We start from the raw sequence: 25702 nt of genomic DNA, 5'->3' as shown, positions 1-25702 counted from the left end.
CACACAGCATTAAATGGAGCATCACTGCTCGCTGCTTTTACAACTGAAGCAAACTCAACAGTCACATTAAATATCAAGTATAAGAGTCATAAAAATAACTTTAGTATTGTCCCTTGATCGGTAACAATTGGATATCGATTTTTATTTTATCAACCCCAATTTCAGTGCTTCACTTCTCTTTATCAGTTCCTGTTCTTATTGAATACTTCTTCAAATATATAGCACATTATTTAAGTCAAAACAGAAACTAATGTGTGTTGAAAGCAAAGAAGTAAGATAAAGACAAACAGATATATAGACTTTATTGTCCCCCAGGGGGATGTTTGTTTCCAGAGTGTGCATTATGCATGCCTCCAGAAGTTAAACACACACATTGACATAAAACATCCAAAACAGTCTGTCTTAGTTCACTAACGCATAGTGTTTTTGTGATTGTGAAAACAAAGATGAAGATATTATCCATCCTGCCAGGTTCAATGTTCACTCTTCGACACCTCTTTTCACTAGAGTTGGTTATACTAGTACTAGCTGATTCAGGGGACTGATAACGACGACTTGGCAGATTAAAAATACTGTATTCTTATACATACTGCAGAAAATGCTACCTCCCTGCATGGAATTATTGTCACTTGCTGCTTATAATTTGCTGTATTAATACAGTTTTATAAAGTTTCGCACCACATTTTAAGTGTATTGATGCAGGTGAAGCCAGTGAGTAGACACTTTGCTTTCAGGAATCTACGAGTGGAGTCATTCAGCATGTTTCTTTATGAATCCCCAGTTGAGTGTCCCCAATTCAGAACTGATTACTGAGAAAAAGTGGTGTATGATTTTTCTCAGTACTTTCCAGTTCTATTAGAAATGTAAATATATAGAGGAAGAGTAGGGAAAAAGTACTGGTTAGGTTTAAATGAATACAGCCACAACAGATGCAAAACAGCAATTTTCAAGCCACGTGTGGTCATACGACCAATGTGATCTTTAGAATCAGATCCCAAAACCCACATCGAAATAATACGTAGCTGTAGCCATGGGTTGTGTAAGGGGCTGCAGCTTATTAACAGTGAGACTGGCCTAATATTTAGCATAAGGGTAGGCTTTGAATCAGTGTGCAGCTTGTGAGGGCCTCTCCATGTGACCAATCAGCCTGTCAGCCTCAGGGCACACACACACACACACACACACACACACACACACACACACACAAACACAAACAGACACATACACATGGACACACACAATACGGTTAAACCTAGTAACCCCCCACCACTGCTGTATGCAGTCTGCCAAATAGCAGGAATACCAGGGGTCTCCACGGGATCAACACACATACACAACCCTCACACCCCACATTGCTTGGAGCAGCATCAACGTTTGGCTGTACGGAGGAACAGCCACAGGCACACACATACACACACCTACATACAGACACACAAAAAAATACACACACATAACCGGAAAATAGCTGAAATTCCAACGTGGCACCCGGACTGAGCAGCAGCAGATGCAGGGGGAATGTTAAATACACAGATGTTGGAGGAAGAGAAAAGCAAAAAGAGAGTGGGAAAAGAGCAAAAAGAGAGATGGAAAGGAGAAGACAAACACTTGTCGGTCAGTAAGTTGTATTCTTTGTTGCCTTATCTGTATAGATTATGACGTGAACAAACCTACTGTAACAGCTGCAATAGCTGACCTGTTCAATACATTTTATTGTGTCCTTTGCCCCCCCCGCGCCCGCCTCTCCTCTGCTCTCCTTCCCTCCCCCAATGTGCAACACAGGGAAACACACACTCTGCAACTGTCTCAGCATTGATCTCAGCTGGAGGGGGTCTGTGTGTTGGGGTTTGTCCTCTTGGCTGGAGTGGGGTTTCGTTTAGAGGACTTATCGATCCCTTTTAGTCTGTGTGTGCCTCTGTGCGTGCGTGTCTGTGTGTGTGTGAGAGTGTGTGAGTGTGAGTATGCATGTGGGTTTGCCCCCAGCAGAGAAATTATCAGAGAGTGTCTCTGGAAAAGAACATGATGCATAAAGAAAGGAGAACGAAAACAGTGCAGGAAAAAAAGAAAGAGGAAGGGAGACAAAAGGGGAAACAAAAGGTGACTGTAGAGGAGGTCATGGTTTACAGGAAGTCAGAGAAAGACAGAGAAAGACAGAGATAGAGAGAGAGAGAGAGATAGATAGAGAGAGAGAGAGAGAGAGAGAGAGAGAGAGAGAGAGAGAGAGAGATAGAGAGATAGAGAGATAGAGAGAGAGAGAGAGAGAGAAGATGAGCAGAAGAGGAAAAAGTCCAGTCCTTCTCAACAGTTTTGGTAATACTGGAAGATCCAGTCTATCAGACGATCAGATGGTGTTTCCTCTGCAGTGATGGGCTAACAAAAACTCCAAAAAGGTGGTAACCAAACCTTTTATGTCTGCTGCTTGTCTATACATAAGATTACATTAACCTTAAAATAAATCTAAATTAATCTAAATAACCTGAACCTAAATCTAAATCTACGTAACATTAAATAAATTCAATGTTATGTAGACATGACAAGCTGTAAAGGTCTATGTGACAATTTGTGTTTTTGGCTATTAAAACAGATCTCCATCGATCAGGTGATGCCAACCAGTTACAGACTTTCACATAAGATACACCTGGGTTTTCTTGCTCCCGCTCCTCAGCAAGCCACCCAGCTCCTCTGAGATGCACTGAAGGGATTGGAACATCCTCAGTGACGGTTGGTCTCTGACAATTTTTTAAGTCACAGGTTGGAAGAGGACGCGAGGAGGCATTAACAGCTAAATAACAAGGACACTCTGCCTCCACAGAATTTGTGAGTGTGTGGTTTATGATTAGCTAGCAGTTCAGTGAATCCTTCTTCCCCACAGGGAAACAGACCTCTCTCTCTCTCTCTCTCTCACCAAAATCTGCCAGATAAATTATACAAGAACACACCATGCTGCTAAAGCTGATGAGCTCCAGTGCGTATTTGGATGCACCATATGTATCTCTGATGGAGTGAGTGGGAGAGAAAAAGAGAGAGACAGACACACAGTAGAGGAAGAGAAAGAGAGCAAGATCAGCCATCTTTGGTGAGAGAGAATCCCTGTTTGGGCAAGGTTATACACAGCAAGCTACTGCAAAATAGTCAGAGCACAAAATCCCCACCTGGCCATTTCTGGCTAAATTTGAAGTTACACACACAGTCTCATATGACCTCAAGGGTAACAGAATGAGCATGTTAATGAAATGTACAAGATATATAATTGGATCGAGCTGTTTCATTAGATCAAACTGAGAAGCAGTAAGTGAGATGTGAAGTCTTTGAGATATGCTTAAATGTAGGTCAGTACTTTACAGACTGGAACATACCAACATGACCTCACTACCCCTTTCAGCCATCCTTGTGTTTCATTTTCTTTGCCTGCCTCTACTTCTCTTTTCCCAGGAAGGAAGTCACCAGTAACCAAAAGGTTCTATGCTATTTAGACAGCTAAATAAAGAAAGTGTGCTTCTGCATATTTACATCTTACTTGGGAAAATTAAAAAATATTTGCTGTCTTTGGCAAAACTGATAAGATTGTGCACAACAACATCAGTTGTTACAGCACAGTGTGGTAGTGAATTATGAGTGTTTGTGACATACTTGAGTAGATGGTCCTTAGTGCTGCGTGTCTTGGTGAGGAACCTCTCTGCCAGCTTCTCCAGGTTGCGGCTGTAGTCCATCTCAATCTCTGCCTTCTTTCTGAAGAAGTCCTGCAAGTCCTGAAGCAGCTGCACCCTCAGTTCACACTGCTGGTCCAGACACTTGAGCTGCTCCACCAGCTGGGCGCGGATCTCTGCGGGGGTGGAAGGAAGAGTGACAGAGAGATAGAGATGAGTTTAACTTCATCATGGCAACCACAATCCAGGTGTTAGACACACTGAAGCCACAGAGGACGTCTTACGCAGAATGTTTGTTCCCCTGCACTTCTAAAATCAAAGGCCTCTTTCCTGTAAAAAATGCTAACTACATCCAATTATCCATACAACTAGGATGTAAGCTGCATACATTACAGTTGAAGATGCAGTGCTATTATTAAGATACGTGCCACAACAATGTGTAAGATATTAACGTCTTAAGCTCCAGTGAAAACACCTGGCAGAGCTGTAACACATCAGCCTGGAGTATTGGCTGGAATCCATTCCCCTCCCACCATGTATGTACATTACCACATTTTTATGCATGTGTGCATGTATATGCACAATCATCTATCCTCTTCCACACACAGAGATCTCCAGAGGCAGCCATTTATCCCAGCTTATCACTTTTCATTTTCCTCCTGCCTCCTTCCCCTCTCCCTCCTCCATGCTGCTCTCCAGTCTGGCCTCAAATTAATAGAGTGCACTCAGTACAGACACACTCAGTAACCATATTCAATCACTGGATACAAAAAGTCCACTGGAGAGTCTTGCCCACTGCAGTTATAGAGGAGGACACACAAAGAGTCCACACGCACGCACTCACACGTACATACACACACACACCAAGGACACACACACACACGACGATGATAAGCTGGATCAGTGCTGACAGCTGACAGATTAATGCTATGCTCTCATAGCTGCCTGCCAATGCTGAGTACGCCGCACATACATCCTTTTAAAGAGTTAACAACACAAACACACGATTCTCCGATCTGTAACCTGTGCAGCTGCATCATGGCTCTATTTTAGGCTGGTGTACCACAGCTGTCCTACCTTTACAACGCTGGCTGTAGAGGAAGCGGATGGTTTTGGCCTCCATCCTGGCTTCAGTGCAGTATAGACTACCCTCACACACATACACTTATTAAAACACACACACACGGGCTGGCAGAGAGTCAGTTGTCTGTCGAGCCGACAGCGACTGTTGATGCTGCCTTTGTGTTTTACAGCTGAGGGTGCAGTTTCTCATTACGACAAAGAGAAGTGGGATATCTAAATGTGTCTGTGACCACCCCGCTCCTCCCCCTCGTCTCCCACTTCTCTCTCTCTCTCTCCCTCTGTCATAAACACAGACCTAAACATGGTGCTACTAGCCCATGCCAGTGTCCCTCTCACAGTCATTCTTCGCTGATTAAAAGGCCAGAGCGGAGGAGTTTTTGGCGTTGTGACGCTATGGCACAAAAGACACACATACGCAACAAATAAATGCATACACACAGTCTGTGTCTGAGCTAATGACCTGTTGTGGATATTTGCTTTGACAACATGTGTTATTGTCTCGTGGTCTGTGTGTATATGTATGTGTGTGTGTACACGTGTTTGTGTATAATTTGCTCATTGCACAGCGCTGTCAAATGACTCAGTTTCCTGCCTCTCAAGGCTGCGGCACGAAAGCCCCGAGATGGCGGCCTTATAATTAGCCGGCCTGAGACGGCAACACACACACACCACATGCACAAACACCTCAACTGAAAACAAGCGCTCCCAAGATGGTGATAGAAGGCATAAGGTGATCAGTGTGGAAATGGCTTGAGGGGTGTAGGATACACAGAGCAGAAGAGGTGACAGCTGTCCCATGTGACCTCTGTGTTTAGAAAGCAGGTTTAATGGGGGTAAAATTAATCTAATAGAGAAGCTGTGCCCTAAGCCCCGAAACCCCTCTCGGGCCCCTAACAGTCACATTAGGATGAAGAGTGATTCTGACAGCACGCTCCATTTACAAAATATATGGCTGTGTGACTCAACCAAAGCTAACCTTGAGCTCTTCACACCATACCCTGTTGATATTGGCTGCTAAACTGGATTTCCTTGAAGGATTTCTAAAAAAAAAATTAGGTCTTTTAATCTTTGTCCATCTAGACGCTGTTATCGCCAACAGGAGAGGAGTGTTAGCTGAGAGACAGGGAGCTTGGTACAGCAAAGAGGAGAGAAACTGTCAGAAAAGATCGATGTAGGTCTTCCTCTCAGTCTCGTCCCTCTGTAATGGTCATCATCCAGTGAGCCAGTGAGAAGTGGGATGTGAACTGGAATGTGACGCCTCCAAACCCCCCCCCCCTCCAGACAGCCCAGTCACATTTTCCAGGCAGATGAGAGCAGGTCTTGTAATCAGGCTCTGGGATTCTACTTTACTGATGCTCTCCATTCTCTTTTCCCTTCCTCCTCCTCCTCCTCCTCCTCCTCCTCCACTTTCTCTGTCTGTAGTGCTGAGGGGCTGTCTGGCTCTGTCTGCACTGGCCTCACATTTTTCACCAGTTCCACCAACACCACAATCAAACATAAAACTATTGGCAATAGGAGATGGTTGCTAATCTTTGGAGCATGTCCCTGTACTTATCTACATATAGAGGGCATGCACGTGATGTCACAGTACACTAAAATCACCATGGTCACTCGTAACAACATCTGCCATACTTCACATGGAAAGAAACTGATCAAGCTGACAAATCCAGCTTTCAAGTAAAACCTACGTGCCTACAATATCCACAGACAACTGACAGTGACCGTATGTTGCACGGATCACTGTTGATGTTGATACTAATGTCCTTTACTTTTTCAAGAACTTCGTTTTTATCGCAGCTCACTACCCATTCATAGCAGCCACCTGTTTGTTTTGCATGCATCAGTGTAGGTGAGGGGGGTGATATTATGTCGGCGTGTATCCTGCATATATCTGAGTTTACAAATGAGCATGAAATGGCAGGGATCTGAGGAGATGTTTTTTTCCCCTCAAACCATTTCACCCAAAACTGCTCCTCCCTATCATCCATTATTGATTAGTTTGCTTATTCTGACCCAGAGGAAGGAAGACTAAAATAGAGAGTTGATGGATTGAGACAGAGTAACCACACTATAATGGCATTTCCACCATGGTCAATGCCTGCTGGGGTTTTTTGGGGGGGTTTTTTGCAGTGGGCTGAGGGTGAAGGCAGCTGCCTCAAATCAAACCAGTCTGACAAGTCATCACATTCAAAACGTGTGGATAGATAATCACAAGGAAATGTAACTGGAAAAGGAAATAATGCCACAGCCAAAAACAGCAAAACCAGTCACATAATCCTTGAGTCCCATTTTGCCAATGCATAAAGTGAAGCCCACAACTCATGTTTTTCCTGCAATAACCTTTTGTAGTGAAAGTTAGTTTTTGCAGGAAATACAGCACCAGCTTCAGGCTGTTTTTTTGGTAGCTGACAGAAGTGATGGTTGCCCTGGATGCTCTTCTGAGCTGGCCTAGATACAGGAGTCACACATACTGCTGCGAGTACTCATTATACCTGAGAACACCCTGGGCTATGGGCACAACACACACACACACTCTTATAGTGATGTGACACAGAAAGTCCAAGCTGTCACTCTGAGCTGTTTTGATGGCAGCTATCCAGCCCAGTCTTGGAAGCCCCACCCTAGATCTGTCTTCCTCTATTACTGGATTTGATGGTAGAGAGACACACACACACACATGTATATGCATGCACACGCATGGCAACTGTTTACAAGTAGACATGATGGATATTCGAGAAAAAGCTTGAACTAGCTGGATGGAGTGGGTGAAGGATGACAAGGCTGTTCATTTAAAAGATAATTCCAGTTTATTGCAACATGGGTCTTGTGTTCACAGTTTCAACCATCATTCCTGTCTGTAATAATAAGCCTTTAAAACAGCTTTCTTGTGCCATGACATGACCTTTCAGGCGCACTCACATTCACATTTTACCTCCTCGGAAAATGGTTTAACTGGGTAAACTGTTGGCTTGTTTACTTGTTTTTTTGTCTGTACAATGTTATCTTAACTGATTGAAATGATGGCCACAGCTACAAATTAACACCCAAGTTTAAAACAAAACAAAACAAAAAAAAAAAACAGGATTATCCTTTAAAACCAAGCCTCTCTGCCAGCGCTGGGGTGAGTGCCCAAAACCTGTGCCAGGTAATCAGTGAAAGCAGCGGGAAAACAAGAACACACATACACCAGTTAACTACTTCCGTGAAATCCAAGACACCCAACCAGGAGATCTAGCTAGTGGCGAGGTAGAATATTACCTATTCTTCTTATTTCATTTGTGTGTGTGTGTGTGTGAGCACGCGCACATGATGTGTTTATGCAGTAAGGCCTGGTCTTTGTTGCTCCAGGGGCTGATACTGCAGTACAGAGCGGCAGAGAGGAGGGAGGGGAGCAGAAGAGGGTGGTAATGGTTTTGAGTTGTACCACTGTGAGCTCATACTATTGTCCTCAGAAGAATGAAAGAAGCAGAAAGAAAAGGAGAAAGAACAGAGAGCAGTGTAAAGAGTGAGTAAAGGAGGTGGGGGGGCACTGCGTCATTCTGAATAATATGTCCATTCATCCCAGTACACACAGGAAGAGAGGACAGAGAGACAGGAAGTCAGTCGGACCAGTTCATTGCCAGCAGGGAGCACACGGGAGGGGAAGGTCATACTAAAACAACTACAGGAAGCGTGTGTGTGTGTGTGTGTGTGTGTGTGTGTGTGTAAAGACGGAGTGCTGCAGGATGGGGGGTTGGCCTGAGGTGTGTGTGAGTGTGTGTGTATATCTCCAAATGAAAGGGCTTGAAGAAAAACAGGCAGCTGTGGAGTTCACCAATATAACCCTCCAAACCTGAAACCAGGCAGGAAAAGAGAGCAGAGGGAGAGAGGCTGGAAAGGAGAAACTGGGCCAGGGGTTTGCAGGTTGAAGAGGGGGAGTGTGTGTGTGTGTGTGTGTGTGTGTGTGTGTGTGTGTATGGATGGTGGGGCTACGGGACGTGATTTTCAGGCAGTTGTATAGGTCGGTAGTCTGAAGCCTCAGGTTGCAGGTAGTATTTCCTAATAAGATTCTTCAGCAGGGTGGAATCTATTAGTTCCAGACATGCCTGCCTAACACTGCTTCAACATACACACACACACACACACACATACACACACACACACACACGCATGCACAAGTGAGTGAGGAGGGGAGTAGAGGAAGAGATAGAATTACAGTACAGTAAGTGTTGGAGGGAAAACTATTGCTGGAATGGAAATATTCCAGCCAATGTCTTTTCCTTGGGTCTGGACCTTTCCTCTGAAAACAAACACACACACGGACACACACTAAAACTTATATAGGCATTTCCTCTCTCACCCAGAGCCTGAAACCTTTAGGAAAAGCAGTGTCGTCTTTAGACGGCAACTTAACAAGCTTAGTGACTTTTAGACATGGAAAACCCGGCTAAAGCCAAACCACGGCAGACCTGCTCTGTGTGGCAGAGGAGGGGAGAGCTAAAAAGACGAGCAGAGAGCAGAGGGTTTTAGAGAAATAAGGGCTCCTCTGTGCTACAGCTGGGCATAAATAAGTAAAGGAGGAGTGAAAGTTATTTAGTCTTTCTGGTACTTTAAAAGTTTCACTTTTGACCCGAGACAATAATGGAGAACAGAGTACTAAGGGATGCTTTCAGTCAGGCAAGGAAGCAAGCCTCTGACCATTCAGCTTTCAGTTGTCTCACACACACACACACACACACACACACACACACACATACACACGCAAACAAACAAACAAACACTCCACATGCAGTAATTAAACCAATGACGATGAAGGAAATGCAAAATGGTTTGTGAAAACAGATATAAAAGATCACAATATGAGTTTCAGGAAATGAGATTAGACATCAAATCAGAAATGTTCCAACTATTTCAAGAGACAGACTTCCTAAAAATGTTAAAATATTTTGGGGCCTACTAATAAATCTTGTTCCCCTCCCCCCAAAGTATAAGCTAAGTGTGGGAATCACTATTTCTTGTCCATGTTGGACACTTCATGATAGCAATGAGGACAGAGTGAGGAGGCCGGGTGAGCGGAGACAGAGAAAAGGAGGAGGTGACAGGGAGGGAGAGGGGGAGTTATTGTGGGGGTGGGGTACTCAGTGGGGGTACATTCCTCCGCACTACTCCGCACCTCTCCGTCCAGATCAGGAAGTCATTAACCCTTTACTAGTTAGAGAGGTGCTTTATCTGCAGCTGGAAGAGCACAGCAACAGGAAAGGGAGAGGAAGATGAGAAGTGTGTGTGTGAGAATGTTGATGTGTGTGAATGTGTTGATGCATCTGTGGCCCACAGTCGGACCCATGTGGGCTCTCGTTGGGGTTCCTTGCACTAGTTGAGCTGGGAGCACAGGTCAGGGGTCAGGGGTTGCAAAGCTACTGGAGGAGGTCAGTCTCCCATGTCAACCAACTGCTGGAAAACATCAACAACAATAGAACTAGAAGTAGTTTCAACTATTCCTGCAGCCTGAGTGTAGTTTTCTACCAAATCACCATCTCTTCTGGTATAAATATCATCACTCTTTCCAGGAATGTAATCTAAGTGAAACACTTACCCCTCCTGACACCCTCTCCAGCCATCACATTGTTGCAGTTTCATTTGGCAGACGCTTTTATCCAAAGCGACGTACACATGAGAGTTAATACAACACACAATACATCACACGCTCTGATTCCTGTCGTATGGTGGCAGAGGGTTTGCAGGGTTGGGGATTGGGGGTGGGGTGGGGTTCCCTATGCATAATGAAAAAGGCCGCTTATCAAAAGTTAACTAGCTCCTCACCCATTTACAGCCTCAGTCTGCTCTACTAACCCAGTCTGGAAAAGGCACTCATGGGGTGTGTGTAGGGGGGGGGGGTGCGTCTCACACAGATGCAGGGACTGTAGATGGATTCAGGGACTTCAAATGAAATTAGGGCTACAACTAATGATTATTTTCATTATGAATCAATCTGTCGACTATGTGTCAACCAATAAATGAAACATTTAGTCTATAAAATGCCGGAAAATAGGGATTGTTTATGAGAAAAAAGAGATTTATGACAATATAAAACTGAGAAATGTAGCAAATCCTCACATTTGAGAAGCTGGAACCAGAGAATGTTTCGCATTTTCCCTCTTAGATCACATAAACAACTAACCAATAGTCAAAATTGTTTTTCAGTGTATTTAGTAATCAATTAGTTGACTAATGTTTCTGCACAAATAGAGATCACATTATTTTACAATTCATCGGCATGATTTGAAACAGCCCCTCCCAAACTGCAGGCTTCTAAGCTAATGTGTGTGTGTGTGTCTGCGTATTCCACCCTCAAGGGTACCATCCACCTGGTGTCACCTCTATTTCCTGTCTCTGCCGGACACAGCCATCTGGGCTTCAGTCTGTTCCAACAGGCTTCATTTCTGTCTCTCTCTCTCTCTCCATCTCATTTGCTGTGCCCCTCTCTCTCTCTCTCTCTCTCTTTCTCTCTCTCTCACACACACACACACACACACGCACACAGTTCGCAGTACGGATGCAAACCATGACCGTGTAGTGATCTACGCCATCTGTCTGAGAAAGTACAGAGAGGTAAGAGACAAAAACGTGCACACATATTATACCATCCTGGACCAGCAGGAGAGACAATATTAATCTGAGCTGTCCCACTGTGTTTGTGTGTATGTATATGTGTGTGTATGCACTCTTTCCAGTGTTTCCAAATGGCCAGTGCATAACACCCCTCTTAATCAGCTTAGCAGCAAGTCAGGGGATTTGACTAATCCACAACACAAGCATGGGAAGGAGCCTGCTGAGTGTGTGTCTGTCTGTCTGACTGACAGACAGTGTGCGTAGTAAGTTAAGCCAACCTCAACAGTGTTAGACAGCAGTCTCTCTAAGCATCAAGCATTACGAGAATCATCCAAGACATGGGACTACTTTCAAATAGCGACGGATGGGTGTGAACCTCTTTCATGTGCAGACAAATCATCTGGTGGGTAAAGGGTCATTCACATCTTTATTAACACTTGTCATAATTCCAGCGAATGAGTGACGGTGTGTAACTCCCTACATCTAGATTAAACAGTCCCTCAGTCATCCCCTCTATTTTTCTTCCCCTCATCTTTCTGTCTCTCCGCTGTCAGAATTAGATCGGTCAGCACCAATGATTCATGGGGACCTTGAGGGCTGTGTGTGCATGCATTTAAAGCCCACTTCCCCGGGGAAGCGTCAGCGGTCTGAAGCCTAACACAGTGTGTAATAGCCTCCCTTTATCATCTAATAGTTGTGCAGGACAGCTTCAGTCACACAGAAAACTGTACACACACACCCACAAAAACGTCTCTCTCCCCAGTGGGAGAGAGATGCATGTGTACGTGACAACTGAACTGGCATGTGTGTCCTTATGCAGCAAACCCTTATCACTGCATTCCAAGAGACATCAGTGGCACGCCGAAAATGGCCGAGGGAAAACGGTAGAGATGGAGATAGAGGGTATAGTGAGAGTTGAGAGGAGGGGGCGGGCAGCGGCAGCGCGAGTTAAAGGCTGTATCTGCTGATGGCTGCCGATCCTTATCTGAGTGCCAGTGGAAGGCAGCGAGGCTGGGGGGGGGGGGGAAAGAGCAGGGGAATATGTTCCATCAGACAAAGGATGAGACCCAGAACAGCAGTCGATAACATGAGATACTATCACCGCATCCAGCTCGAGGTCATGTTGTCGCTGTCATCAGGTACAACCTTCTTCCCAGACATGGGAGGAGAGGACTGAGGAGAGACTTTTATGGGGCATGCGCACAAGAAATAGTGATGCAGTGAAAGGAGTGCCAAGCACATGCAGATGTATCTTACTTTAATATAGTCAGCGTGTGTCCAGAAATGTGTACCTGTGTGTTTTGAATCCTGTGAATCCAGACATACTGTCTGTCTCATCTTGCATGAACTCATTTAACATCTGCTGCTACGTCTTTCTTGAGGAAGATTAAAAGATAATTGGAGAACAATTGTATCACTGTTGAAACTATTAGGCAATTAATTAGTTCAACAACAGAAACTCGACAAACAATTTTGATAATTGATTATTTGGTTAGGGTTGATTTATCAATCAATCTTTTCTGTGTTTCACATCACTGCATGTTCAATATCTTCAGGTTTTGACTGTTGGTGACAGACACAAAAAACACATACCTACAGTATTGACCTGTAAAAACTTGCTTGTGTGTGCTAGGAAAGTACAAGTTGTACAATAAAGCTAAGCTTATGCTGGAGATAAAAGCTGCAGGTCATAATTAGAGTAACAGTGAGTGTAGTAGGTGAGAACCAGACAGGTACAGTGTTTGGCTGTCATTCCTTCGTCACTGAAGGCAGAAAGAGCTGAATCAGGATCAGCCTATGCAGCAACTGCAATCCCCCCCCCCCCTCCTCCTCCACTAACCCGCTGTTCCAGAGGTATAACTCATTCTCATGCCTGCTAATGTGTGTATGTGTGCACATGTTTGCACACCATGGAGAAGTGGCCTTGCTGTGTAATGAGTCCTGCACAGGCACAGCTCAGAGAGCCAGGGTTTCCAGCAGTGACAGGCTAGCCAATGAAATATGGCCACCATTTCAACCAGGCGACAGTCTCTCACAACAACCCTCGGAGATATACCAAGCCTGGGTACAGCTAAGATGAGCAAACAAGATCACAGCCCCACCCTATCTAACCCCCGCCACATGGAGAATTTAGTGCTGCGGTATATACTATCACTGAGAACTGCAGAGCTAATAGAGCCATAAGTATGATTTCAGTGCTACTATGCAGTTTACTCATTTACTTTTTCCACAGTGAAGATCACATTCAGCCTGCTAGTTAAATTCTTCCTCGCTTGCAATCCCACCCGCTCACATACCCACCCAGGCATCTGTCTGACTGCTGCAGAGACATGGGGGGGGGGGGGGGGCAGGGGGAGAGAAAGTGGGCCAAGCTGCATGAAGTGGCTCCCAGGGAGGAGGACAACGCAACACTTCAGCACAACAAACCCCTGCAATAGAAATTTGTTGAACTACACAAGGGACTCGGCTGGGAAAAAACTCTTTCTGCTCTACTTTCTTTTACTCTCTCTCTCTCTCTGCAGCACTTTTGGGTCTTTACTCTTCAGCTGTTTTTACATTTAGTTCCTTTTTGTCTTTTACAAAACAACCATACTCTCTTGAGGTGAACCAACAAGAGGAGCAAGAAAAGAAGCCTAATGTTTTTCTTGCTGTCACTTTGTCTTCTTTCTGATGGCATCTTTAACACCAAGCAAAAAGTCATTAACTGGCTGAGTTAGAGCATGTTATGAGCTCTATTGGTCAACAACAAAAACTTCCATCATTGACAAGAAGGCCTGACTATAATTTCCCTTTCATTCCACTAGAATAGAATAAAAGTGCTGCGTGAAACTTACACTTTCACTTCCAAGTTGGACAATTACATGAATTGAATTTCTTCACATACGCTTTATCAAATTTACAAACACTCACTAAGAGGTAATAAATAAAATGTACAATAAATTTTAGATGATTTTGTTGTTGTCATGTGAGGGCATAATGAGATGCATGCAGCATCAAGTGGGTTGCATTATCCAATCAGCAATAAAGACTTTTTACGGACTGCAGATACATACACCTCTACTGGTTTAGTTTACGGTTAATTTAATACTGCAGCTACTGTTTAAAGTCGCTTTCTCTTATTCACCTTCAAATACGAAGACTGGGTCCTTCATTTTTACTACTGAGAGGGGTCTTAAGCTGTGATGATCACATTCAACAGGACATAATGTCATCACAGTAATCCTCAGACAAAAGTAATTACTAGAGGAAGTGTCACAGGTGTAGCTGTATATAACAGCAACTAATATACAGTAGTGACACACTGTCTCAACTGCTGCAACTTGGGACACAGAGATATCATGGGTCATCACGTTTGGTGCAATGGAGTCCACATGAGATTAATATGTATGCTTGGTATAAAAGGGGGTAAGCATGAAAGAGAACTCAGGTCATTGTTCAGTTCAGCACACTCTTAGGTTAAAGCCTGCTTTCTATCCTGACTCTTTTCATTGGAGCTTAGCCCTTTAATGAATATTTTGGGCTTCAAGTCACAGTAGGAAAAGTAGGAAAATGAGCTTATAGAAAATGCATAAGACAGCTCATTTCATTTCAGCAGGCTTAATAACAGTAACAGTACAACAGATTACACTCATCAGTGTCTGCATGCTAGTTGGACAAACTCATTTCAAACCAATTATTTATATATTTTTTTTTAAATTAAATGATACGTCCCTGCATAATAGGTGTACCAAAGTGAATAATATGACCAAAATCTATTGTTTAAATTGGGCTGAGCAGCTGCCCGAGTGAAGCAGGGTTGAGAATTAGCGCACCACGGTGTTTTTTAAATCCTCTAACAGGATGAGCTGCAGCATAGACACACACTATTAAACTTCATGAGGTTGTATCAGAGATTACCTCTTCGCTTAGCAGCCTGACATCACTGAAATAAAAGAAAAGCACAGGGCCTGGAACTTGCATAAAGACCTGGCCTGCAGTGTAAAAAAACAGGATATCGTTACACTTTTCACACTACTTTACAGCTTGGTATTCTGCGACAGCATGAAGCCAGTAAAATGTCAGTAAAAAGTACAAAACCAGACATGAGGTTTGGCTTGTGTTTTTGCTTTCTGATAGCAAGTTTCAGTTGCTTTATTATGAGCATTTCTTTGCACAAATGTATGAATTTGGAAGTAAGAAACTGACACCGATTGTTGCCTACACCGGCATATACCAGCATATCAGCAAGAGCCTCCTGTAAAGCAGGTGTGTGATTTAGTGTACGCTCATTTAGTGGGTTTCATTTAGTGGGACACTAAATTAATCTCTCTGCAGCAGGGCGAATCGAGGTCAGTTTGAGCTCACTGCCCAAATAACTCTCTATGTCCTTGTATAGTTTAGTGTTACAGGCTGCATGTTTTCCGCAATGCAGAATACTGAAGTAAGCCTTGAGCAAATCTTACCAGTGCTTGGAAAGTTAAAACTGGAACAACAACACTCTTGTCAGATATGGGACTTGATCAAAATAAACTACTTCATCCAGAATTCTCAGAGGATGTGTTTGTGAACCACTGCAGGACGAGGAACGCTCACCTGAGGTCAGCCCGGGGACACCCTGACACACAATAAACACAGCCTTTGTGCCGGTCAAACACACAAACACATACACGCCATTGTTTTGCATTCTCACACATAACAGCCTACTTTGCAAGCGTTACATACCACCCGCATGACTGTCCCTATAGCTCAAATATCAACATCTCATGGGTCAAAACAGGCATCTTCACAGTCTGATGATCGCCACAGTCAGCTAAGAACAAACTATAGGCAATGCTCCTGGCTGCAGCCTGACTCGCATTATGACAGACTCTACTAACATACCATTTACTGAACCAAATGAGTGCTAGTTTAACCGGTAGTACCAGTCATGTTTCGTATTCAATGAGGCGACCATGTTGGCGCTATGGGGCCCCACCGCAGAGGGCTCCATCAAAGAAATGCAAAGTCATCAAATGTTGATGAGCCTGGCTCAACTTTTGCCGCAGACCAGTACGTCATTCAGTGATGCATTGTGTTGGCAAGTTAAAATACACTGTAGTATTGTGCCAGTTCTTCCATTTACCTCCTACACAAAGTGACAGAAGAAAATTAATGCTGCCATGATACATTTCTAGCGCTGTAAAATCTTCCTTCAAAAAAGGAGAATAGCCTGCTTGGCAAGTGTTTTTTGGCTTCTCATAAGCCTTAAAACTCATAGAAGTATTATTAAAACAGGACTTCCTGGTTTATATTTCACCTTCTCACCTGTACCTGCAACAACATGCTCACACCTACACAGCCCCTTGTGTTTATTTAAAGCAGTACTATTGTCAGTCTGAACACAGCCTAAATGATTAAGTAGACACAGTTAACTCAGAAGGCCTGTGTTCAATCTTCATTGACAAGCGAGCAAGGATTCATCGGAATGTGCATGACCAAGATGATGAATAGAGAGTAGCTGCTCTCTAGCTAACCCTGAGCTTTGACCTCCCTGAGGAGGAGGGTCAAGGATGAGACAAATATCTACTTCTGGAAGCATCGGACTATCAGATTAAAAAGTCTGACGTCCTCTTCCTGACAGCCCTATGGCAGGCCCTGTGCTTAAGTCTTCTACTCTCAATCTTTCTGCCCTTTGACACCATAGGAGCCTGGTGTCTGGTGAGTCTCGGACACATGATAGAAAACAAAGCTATCTGTACTCGGTAACGGACAGCCCTGATACCGAGAGAATACGCCTCTCCAATGAGTGGAGAGTGGAACACAGGGTCGATGACTCTTCACAGCGTGTGTGTCCTATTTTGTGTGTATGTGTCAGAGAGAGGACGTGTCGGAATCAGTGCAAAACAATAGAGTGCTGCAGTGTGGGCGGCCACACCCTTTCCTCCTAGCTCCCCTCCACGGCCTCCTCTCCGGCCCCTCAAAACTGCCTCAAAGAGGTTTTAAAAGAAAGGGACAGAGGAGAGAGAAGAAAGGGAGTGGACACACCAGGAATGAAATCTTTTATATATGGAAAAAAAAAAAATCTGAAGTAAAAGAGTAGGGAAACGGGAGGAAGCGAAAAGAAAATATAGACACTAACTAGTGCGAGAAAGAGTGAGAGGTTTGACAGGTTCTCAGCTCCAGTAATGGAAACATGACAGAGAGCAGAGAGAGACAAAGTGGGCAGGAATGAGCAGATTGGGGGAGGGGGTAAGAGAAACAAAATGGGGGCATAAAAACAGTCTAACAGGAGGCAGATAAATACTGAGAGGAATCTAGCGGGAGAGAAAGGGAGAAAACGCATCGCTATGTGTAGCACTGTGTTCTGCAATGTGTTGCTGAATTATTGATGCTGCCTCAGAGTTGAAGGGCGCGAAGAGGGAGCACTTTCACACGCAGCGTAACGTCTGCATCATAAACATGCATTCACACATACGCGGAATTGTCAGACTGTGGTAAATACATCTACATAGATCGTCCCTCTTGACAGCAGGCTTGAGAGTCGTCAGCAGGTCCCCAGACAGTGTCTATGGCTGGTAGGGAACAGAAGAGGTCTAAGGTCATAGCAGACCAGAGGGAGACATGTGGCGCACACCTGTCCTAAACTTGCCTCAGTAGACTCACGCACGCAGATCATCAGGAGACAGAAACGAGCTAAAAAGGAGACAAGCAAGGTGGTCATTAGTGCTGTTTATTGTTTGACAATTTGAAAGACTACAAAGAGCTCTCTTCTTGCTTTCCTTTATCCCTTCCCTGCCTGTGTTTTTCTCTCTCCCCGGCTGGCTCTCTTTCTTATCCGCAGAGGAAGCCTGTTTGATCTAGGAGAGTCCTGCTGTTCTGACTCTTCAGCTCCCAGACATCAGCTGTACACTCCTCTCTCACTCACTAAATAAGAAAGCTCCCTCCTTTTTTTTTTTTTTTTTTTTTTTTTTCCAATGCTCCTTCACACACACACACACACACACAAAAAAAGAAAATCACAGACTCTCCCTCCCTCCTCTCCCAGCAAGAAATCGGACACATTCTCCCTCTTGTACCAAAGACAACAAAATAATTCACGAATTCAAAATGGCCTCTGTACCGTACAGTAGAAGCTGTGCTGAGGCCAGCTGTACCGTGTGTGTTTGGATGCATGTAGAATTTAAGCTATGACAGCGATGTATTTTTCACTCAAAGGACAGTGGCCATCATTGTCATCTGCAGCAGGAGCGGGACACAATGGAGAGGGATACAGCTAGGGACCTGACTCACACATACTGTAAGCCTTCCTGGCCATTATGGGTAACAAAGACACTGAAAACAATGGGCATTAAGTGTCAGCGTGTTGTGCAGAGATACAATAGCTGCATTAATAAAGGGCTGCCATGCAAAAACATTACGGTAATTTTGTTTTTCTTTCTTTTTAATGGAATTCAGTGTGGTTTTTTGGCATGTCTTAGCTCATTAACTACAGTATTGACATGTTTTTGGATGCTGAAATTCATTCATTCATTCATTTCTTGCATTATAATTATAATCTTTTAAGTAATAGTTTGATACCAGGGGGGAAACAGCTAGCCTTGCTCTGTCTACCGGCACCTCTAAAACTCACTAATAAACACATTATATCTCATATCTTTAAATTCAAACAAAAATCAAAACGTAAAAACATCTTTAGTCTTCTTTATTACAACAATAAAAAGTTCGCTCATTAGTTTTGCAGTGCTGTAAACAGATACACATAATGCTCTTCTCCATTGCATTCGTGACAGAGTAGCCTCTCTAAATGTGTTTGCTGCCCCTAATACTCGAGTCGTTTCGAACAAAACTCTGCGACCTGTACAATTAAAACGCCCTTGCTGGAACCACCAGTAACCACAGGTGTTGCTGAATAAACCAGTACAGAAATCTTAAGGATTGCTGCTCAAGGGCTCCACCAACATCATACGTTTTCAAAACAGATCCTACTTGCCACTGCACTGATTGTGACAATTCATCCAGTTTGATTTTGGCATGGACAGAAGTTGTTTACACTGACATTTTGCTGCTGATAGGACATTTTCAGAAGTTATGTACAACTGATGATAAAATGAATATGTAAGACAAAGACACCCACAGTGATTCAATAAAAGCTCAGCTCCAGCAGTGGGAATCCACCACTCCAGACTGGGAAAGTCTTTCCTCTACATTCCTCAGAGGGAATACCACCAGCACATGACAAGAGCCCTACTCACACTCAGCCACTTAGCCTGCTGCCTCCCACTGCAACCTTTACACACAGAGAATGTCTGTGTGTATGTGCATATGTGTCATAGACAGCAACCTTTAACACGCAACACTGCCCTCAGAAAGAAAGAAATCACAGAGAGAAAGGGAGTGGGAGAAGAAAGATTTGGGGGAGAGAAAAAAAAAAAAAAAAAGAGTGATGGGGGGCACCAGAACATGTTTGTGTCAAGCGACTATGCCATCAGTGTGATGACATGATTGATGGTGAGGTTCTTTGTGCTAAAGGGCATCCCCTTCTCTACCCTCTTTTATTCTCCATCACCTCAATACTGAAGGCTCCTCGCTGTGTTTTTTCCAAGAAAAACCACTTGGTCTAACTCAACTTACAGCTCAGCACAAGTCTAAGCAGATGTCTACTTTCTAACAAAATGACTAGACAGAGTGTGCCTCAGTGTGTATAATCTATATGGAAAGCATACTTCATCTCCACACCAACCCATGTCCTGCATGGGCTACTGCACAACAGGAATTAGTATGTGTGTGTGCATGTATAAGGGGAGGGATGTTCCCATTTCCACTCTGTTTGAAGCACATGGACTGAGTCGGAATGTGAAGGGGGAGGGGGTCTTCAGAGGGAGGGTTGAGGGGAGAGGCGAAGGCTGTAATCTGAGAGGGGTATCCCACAGTGCAGGCCAGCACATGGTCTATACAATCTACTGTGGGCCTGGCCAGCGCACAGGGAGAGGGACACTGACAGAAAAGTTTTCCCTTTCAATCACAGGCCTGAGTAGAGCAATACAATAGTGCCTCGTAGGTGTCGCCATATCAAAATGTACCAACGGATGATGATGACGACATACGATGGTGTCATTGCTTCACCTGTTGAAAAACATCTAGCTGCAGTTATTACATAGCTTAGCTTAGCTAATTTTGAACCTCAACTCAATACGCTGCTACATTGTGCATATGTGAAAATATAGTGTGGTTTGTACTCCAGTACAAAAAATTGTACCAGATATGTCCTTGAACACATTACTTCATTCTGTTGTCAGTGATGATGGAATACTACTGGATTGTTATTCATTAGGCGCTCTGTAAACTCTGCTTTGCCGTCTTGCTCAATTAAAATACTTTTACCGTGACTGTTTTGGAATTCATAATGACAGTTTTGTTCTGTGTACTCACACCACAAAACATCTAAACGCTCCTGTATTGTGGGATTCTCGCTAACAGCCTCCAACTCTGATATTGGCACGCATAGCCTAACCAATACTCTTCGGAAGTGGTGATTGTACACGGCTCGTCTAAGATTAGATTTCAGTGTGAAAACAAAAACAAAGAAAGAAGTATTTAATTAAAATGTCCCTTACGTTTTGTCCATACATTAAAATACTTAATATACTGCAATTGTTGGAATCTCTTATCACATTTATAAAGACTTGCTCCAGTTTGGATTGTAAATGCATTACACTGTATTTACTGTGGTTCCAACACACAGATATCACTGCACCAGGTATATGACAACTTGAGTGGCTGTTGATTCAATATTGAATGAACACATCACTAATACTGTGTCAACAAAAACTGAAGCCTCACAGAGGTATGATTTATTGCAGGGCTATTGTATTGAATGACATTAGACAGTACAGGTGAACTTAACAAAAAGCTCACTCAGTTTATGTGTTTGTCTTCAGTATCAGCTGACAACAGTGTCAAAATTGTCACTTAGCGGATGGTTAGATGAAATCTATCACGCAGCATCATGGCAAAGATGCAAACACTACCTGTTGTCTTCGTACATGACAGGTTCAGAGAAATACTTTGACAGTACAGTATATTCCGCAGCCTCAGGACACGCTAAAACATGCATGAGTGAGGAGCACATATCAGCATGTTCTTCACACAGACACTGTTTCCCCCTGGCCACACTCAGTGAGCAGCAGAACAAGAGAAAGAGTAGGCTAACAGGCGCCTGCAAACCAGGGTGATAAATATCAGGCCTGAGGTATGTGCTGCTGCTTCTCAACAGCTCCAGCACGAGGTCTGCTGCAGGTAAACCACATTTTCAGGTTGGGCTCATCAACATCAGACATGGCACCAGCACTGACATGTCAATCCAACACACACAAATACAGTACTGCATCCAAAAAAAAGGCAAGCAATCCAACATAGTCATGCAACCACACCCTCCAACACGTACTGATATGAGACTGGAGACGAGTATGTACATGAGGCACATCCTCTGAACGCGTGTTTAACTCATGTTTGACATTCATATGAAACTGCTGTCACTAGTCGTCTTCTCCTTGTCACCATTCACAGAAACTCAAACTCGGCAAATAAAAGGTTCCTTACACATCAATCATTAAATACATTTAGTTTACATAATTTAAAGTTATAATTCAGTTCCAGTTCTCTCTACAAACTCATACACTCTGTGCACTGTCTGTCTTTCTGTTTGTGTCTCCTTCTTGCTCTTTCCATAGAGGTCATTGTTTAATGTTCTTTAAATATCAAAAACATTAGATTAAATCACATTTCCTCATAGATTCACTTGTTTATCAAAGTCAGACAGTGCCAGATTCATGCTCAGCGAGCAGTGAAACCAACAAGAGTGCCCTTGAAGCCATTCAGATCAATGCAAGTTTGACTGTCATCACTGTGTCAGGTATGACATTTAGCCTTTATTGCTTTTGTTCTGCACACACGCAGTCCTGTTTCCTTGTTTGTACACAGCAGGGCCGCCTATTAAAAGTTCGCCTGCATGGATGAGTGAAAAGGAAGACGACAGAAGGAAGCTGGATCTCCACATCAACTTCCTGCTGCTCCATAACCAGCTAACAGTGACCTGAATGTAACCTCCAGCTAAGGTCAACATGTTAGTGGTACACACACCCAAACATCACCCGCACAGCCAACATGCTGTTTAAGTGATGAGTGTGTGGTTGTATGTAGAGCCAGTGCATCTGGTTTGAGTGTGAAGTGAAGGAATATCAGGGGCCCAAAGAAGGGAAAAGAGGGTCTGACTCTTCCTGCTTTTTCAGGATCAAAAAGCAGAGGATGCTGAGAGTGTGTGCTGTTTTTATCATCCTATTGTACAAAAAGTGTGTGTGTGTGTGAGGTGACTGTGGGAAAGAAAACTACAGCATTCTCACATTCAAAGTAAGGTTTAAAGTAAAGCTAGAACTCAGCACTTTAAACGAGCCTCTCTCCGAGGCGGCGTGAGTACGGCAACAAGCACAGGGAGAGTATGGGAGAAAATCTCCACCAGAGCAGCTTTGATGCTGGGAACAACTAAAATAGAACTGGTGCATCCACATAGCAACCAGGGGGAAGAACACCGTGTCCTCACACACATTTATGCACAAGAAAAGAGGAGAGAAAGCAAGAGGCGGTGTGTGTGAGAGTGTGTGTGTGTGTGTGTGTGTGTGTGTGTGTACTGCAGATTCAGCTGAGAAGGGTTGATGAATGGCTTCATTAAAACAGCATTAGCAGAGGTGTGAACCCGAATGGTGAGTGCCAACATGCAGTGATTGCTCAGTTCCAACACACACACACACACACACATATAAACTTGTCACAATACTGAAATTCTCTCTTTGATACCAGCACAACCCACCCATCCTCTTATCACTTGGTTGCTACTCATTTACAGTGTTTGATATTTATGCGACTTTACAACGCGACCTCAGGCTTTCATAAATATCAAGCTTAAAGTGACAAACCAAATTATTTTCAGGAAACAACAGTGACAGTTCAGAATTGCCTTTAATCAAACCGCTCTTCCCTTCATCTCAGCATACCTCCCCACAGCCTGAGGGAGATGAAGAAACAGCAGCGGTGACACCATGGAGAAAGAAAGCGATGAAAAGGAGGAATAAAAGGGGGTAGAGAAGAGCAAATAAGGAGAACAGGAATGCAAAGCAAAACCCAAAAAAAAGAAAAACCTGAAAAGAGCATGGTCTTCAGGTTCAAAATTGAATTGAAGCGTGTGCGTATGTGTATAGTGCTAACCTGATTAGCCAGACATGGGAGACAAATCTACATTATTCTTTCTCATTTTCCCTCTGCTCCTCACAAACCCAGAAAAATGGGGGCAATTCAGTAACCCTAGCAACCAACTCTGCCTACGTGCAGAGGGAAGCTGCTGATGGAGGGGGGGAAGGAGAGAGGAAGAGAGAGAGGAGACGGAGATGAGGAGTGAAAAGGCTAATATAAGTGCATACTGTACACACAGAATTGAGCAGATGGATCCTACAGTCTAGTAGTAGCGGGGTTTCTTCCCTCCTTTATACCACTCAAAAATTCTCTTCTATTCAGGCCTCCTCTTGCATGTTTCCCAGAACCCTCCTCCTGCCCCCCCCCCCTCCTTCCCTTCTTTTCCCTCCTTGGTCAGGCTCCTTTGCTTTTTCTCCTCCTGCTCTCTGGCCACGTATGAGGGCTGTTCAAACACAACCTGTTTCCTCTGGTGTCCCGCGGGAGCATTGTCCAACCTTTCTACTGTTGTGTTTTCTCTCTCTTTCCCTTCGCTCTGCCTCTCTCTCCTATTTATTTACAGCTGGATGTCTGCTCTATTGATTGTTTTAGAGGATATGAGTGGGATTTGTCGTTGCCCTGCTCGGCTTTATATAGATCCCTCTGTTCTTAAAGATGTTCTCATCATCACACACAGACACACAAACATCCTCTCTCAGCTGGTTGTGAGTCAGTGTCCGGTGTAGAAGCTCATGCATGCACGCACAATATATGTTTCACAAAGGCTGAAATTATAAAGTGAGGATTATTGGTTAAAACTGTCGTAGGAGGCAGTGTGTGTCACGTTTCATCACGACTGACATCTTGAGAGAGAGAGGAAGGAGAGAGAGAAAGAGAGAAAAAAAAGAGTGACAGAAAAGAGAAGGGGAGAAAGAAGGAGTGAGAAAAACAGAGCGTTTGAGTTGAAGACCAGCGGTTCTTTTCACAATGGTCTGATTGTTCATTGGATGTAGGCTGAGAGAAAAAGAAAGATTGAAAAAGAGGGAGAGGGAGTAGGGGATTGACAGAGAGTGTGTGAAGGGGGGAAGGCCAAAGCACGGTTCTGCTTTTTACATTCTTACACACTCTCACCGGTTGCTCTGCTGTTGCTGTGTGTGTGTGTGTGTGTGTGTGTGTGTGTGTGTGTGTGTGTGTGTGTGTGTGTGTGTGTGTGTGTGTGTGTGTGTGTGTCAGATAAAGAAAGTGAAATTTGAATGAGGCACCCTGACAGAGGTCAAGACCTCTTTATTAACTATGGGCTCAGGTCACACACACTTTAAAGGTGCAGTGTGTCGAATTTAGTGGCATCTAGAGGAACAGGCAGAAATGGAATATAATATTCATTAGTATGTTTTAATTATTGTATAATCACCTGAAAATATGAATCGCTGTGTTTTCATTACCTTAGAATGAACCCTTTATATCTACATAGGGAGCAGGTCCTCTTCCACAGAGCCCGCCATGTTGCACTGCCATGTTTCTACAGTAGCTCAGAATGGACAAACCAAATGCTGGCTCTAGAGAGGGCCTTTTGCGTTTTTCACAAATTTCACAGCCACCGTAGGTTCTCCTACACGCTTGGAAGGGGAGGGGGAGGCGAGGGGTATTCAGTTGGTTGCAATCTGCAACCTCACCGCTAGCTGCCTCTAAATCCTACACACTGGTCCTTTAAGTTGGATAATGTGAGATGACAAAAATGTGTCCACCATCAGATTTTGCTGTGTACTTTATTCCCAGCTAGCTATCCCTTAAATGTATCTGGTTGTATCAGGCCATTGCAGCGAATCAATGAGAAAAACTGCTTCAATACCTAATATCCAGTTTCCCCCTTTTATTTCCCCCAGGTAGTTTTAATGTTGGAAAATTCATCTTATTCCACTCTGTCTGACTGCATGATATATTGTGTGTCAGCTTGTTCCATCACTGAATTGAAGCAAAATGATTTTTAAACTGAGTGAAATAGTCATACCTCATCCTCCTTGTTTTTTATGGTTGAATCGTTCCATCAAATGGAAATATTCTAGATGTCTTGTTCATCATTTTAGACACATTTCCTTAAAATTAAGCTCGACAGATATGGTATCTTTGGAAACTTTGGGAATCATCTCCACTAGAAATGAAAAACGTTTTGTGGGTTTGAACAATGTTTGGCTCGACCTCATGCATTTGTA

At 43.7% G+C, this 25702-nt stretch overlaps 1 protein-coding gene across 4 annotated transcripts in view; it reads right to left on the bottom strand.

The window, feature by feature from the left end:
* srgap2 (SLIT-ROBO Rho GTPase activating protein 2) overlaps positions 1 to 25702 on the bottom strand; it is a 53569-nt gene that overhangs the window by 19387 nt on the left and 8480 nt on the right. For 3 of the 4 annotated variants that reach the window (XM_042405701.1, XM_042405704.1, XM_042405702.1), the window contains one exon: positions 3628 to 3820. In XM_042405701.1, coding sequence (XP_042261635.1) covers positions 3628 to 3820 — 193 coding nt within the window. Of the gene's footprint in view, positions 1 to 3627; positions 3821 to 4721; positions 4789 to 25702 lie in introns of those variants that run through there. The other variant, XM_042405703.1, reaches the window with a different exon arrangement.

This window comes from Thunnus maccoyii, chromosome 3 (genome assembly GCF_910596095.1).
Source record: "Thunnus maccoyii chromosome 3, fThuMac1.1, whole genome shotgun sequence".
NCBI classification, from domain to species: Eukaryota; Metazoa; Chordata; class Actinopteri; order Scombriformes; family Scombridae; genus Thunnus; species Thunnus maccoyii.
This window is presented reverse-complemented; position numbering and strand designations above follow the sequence as displayed.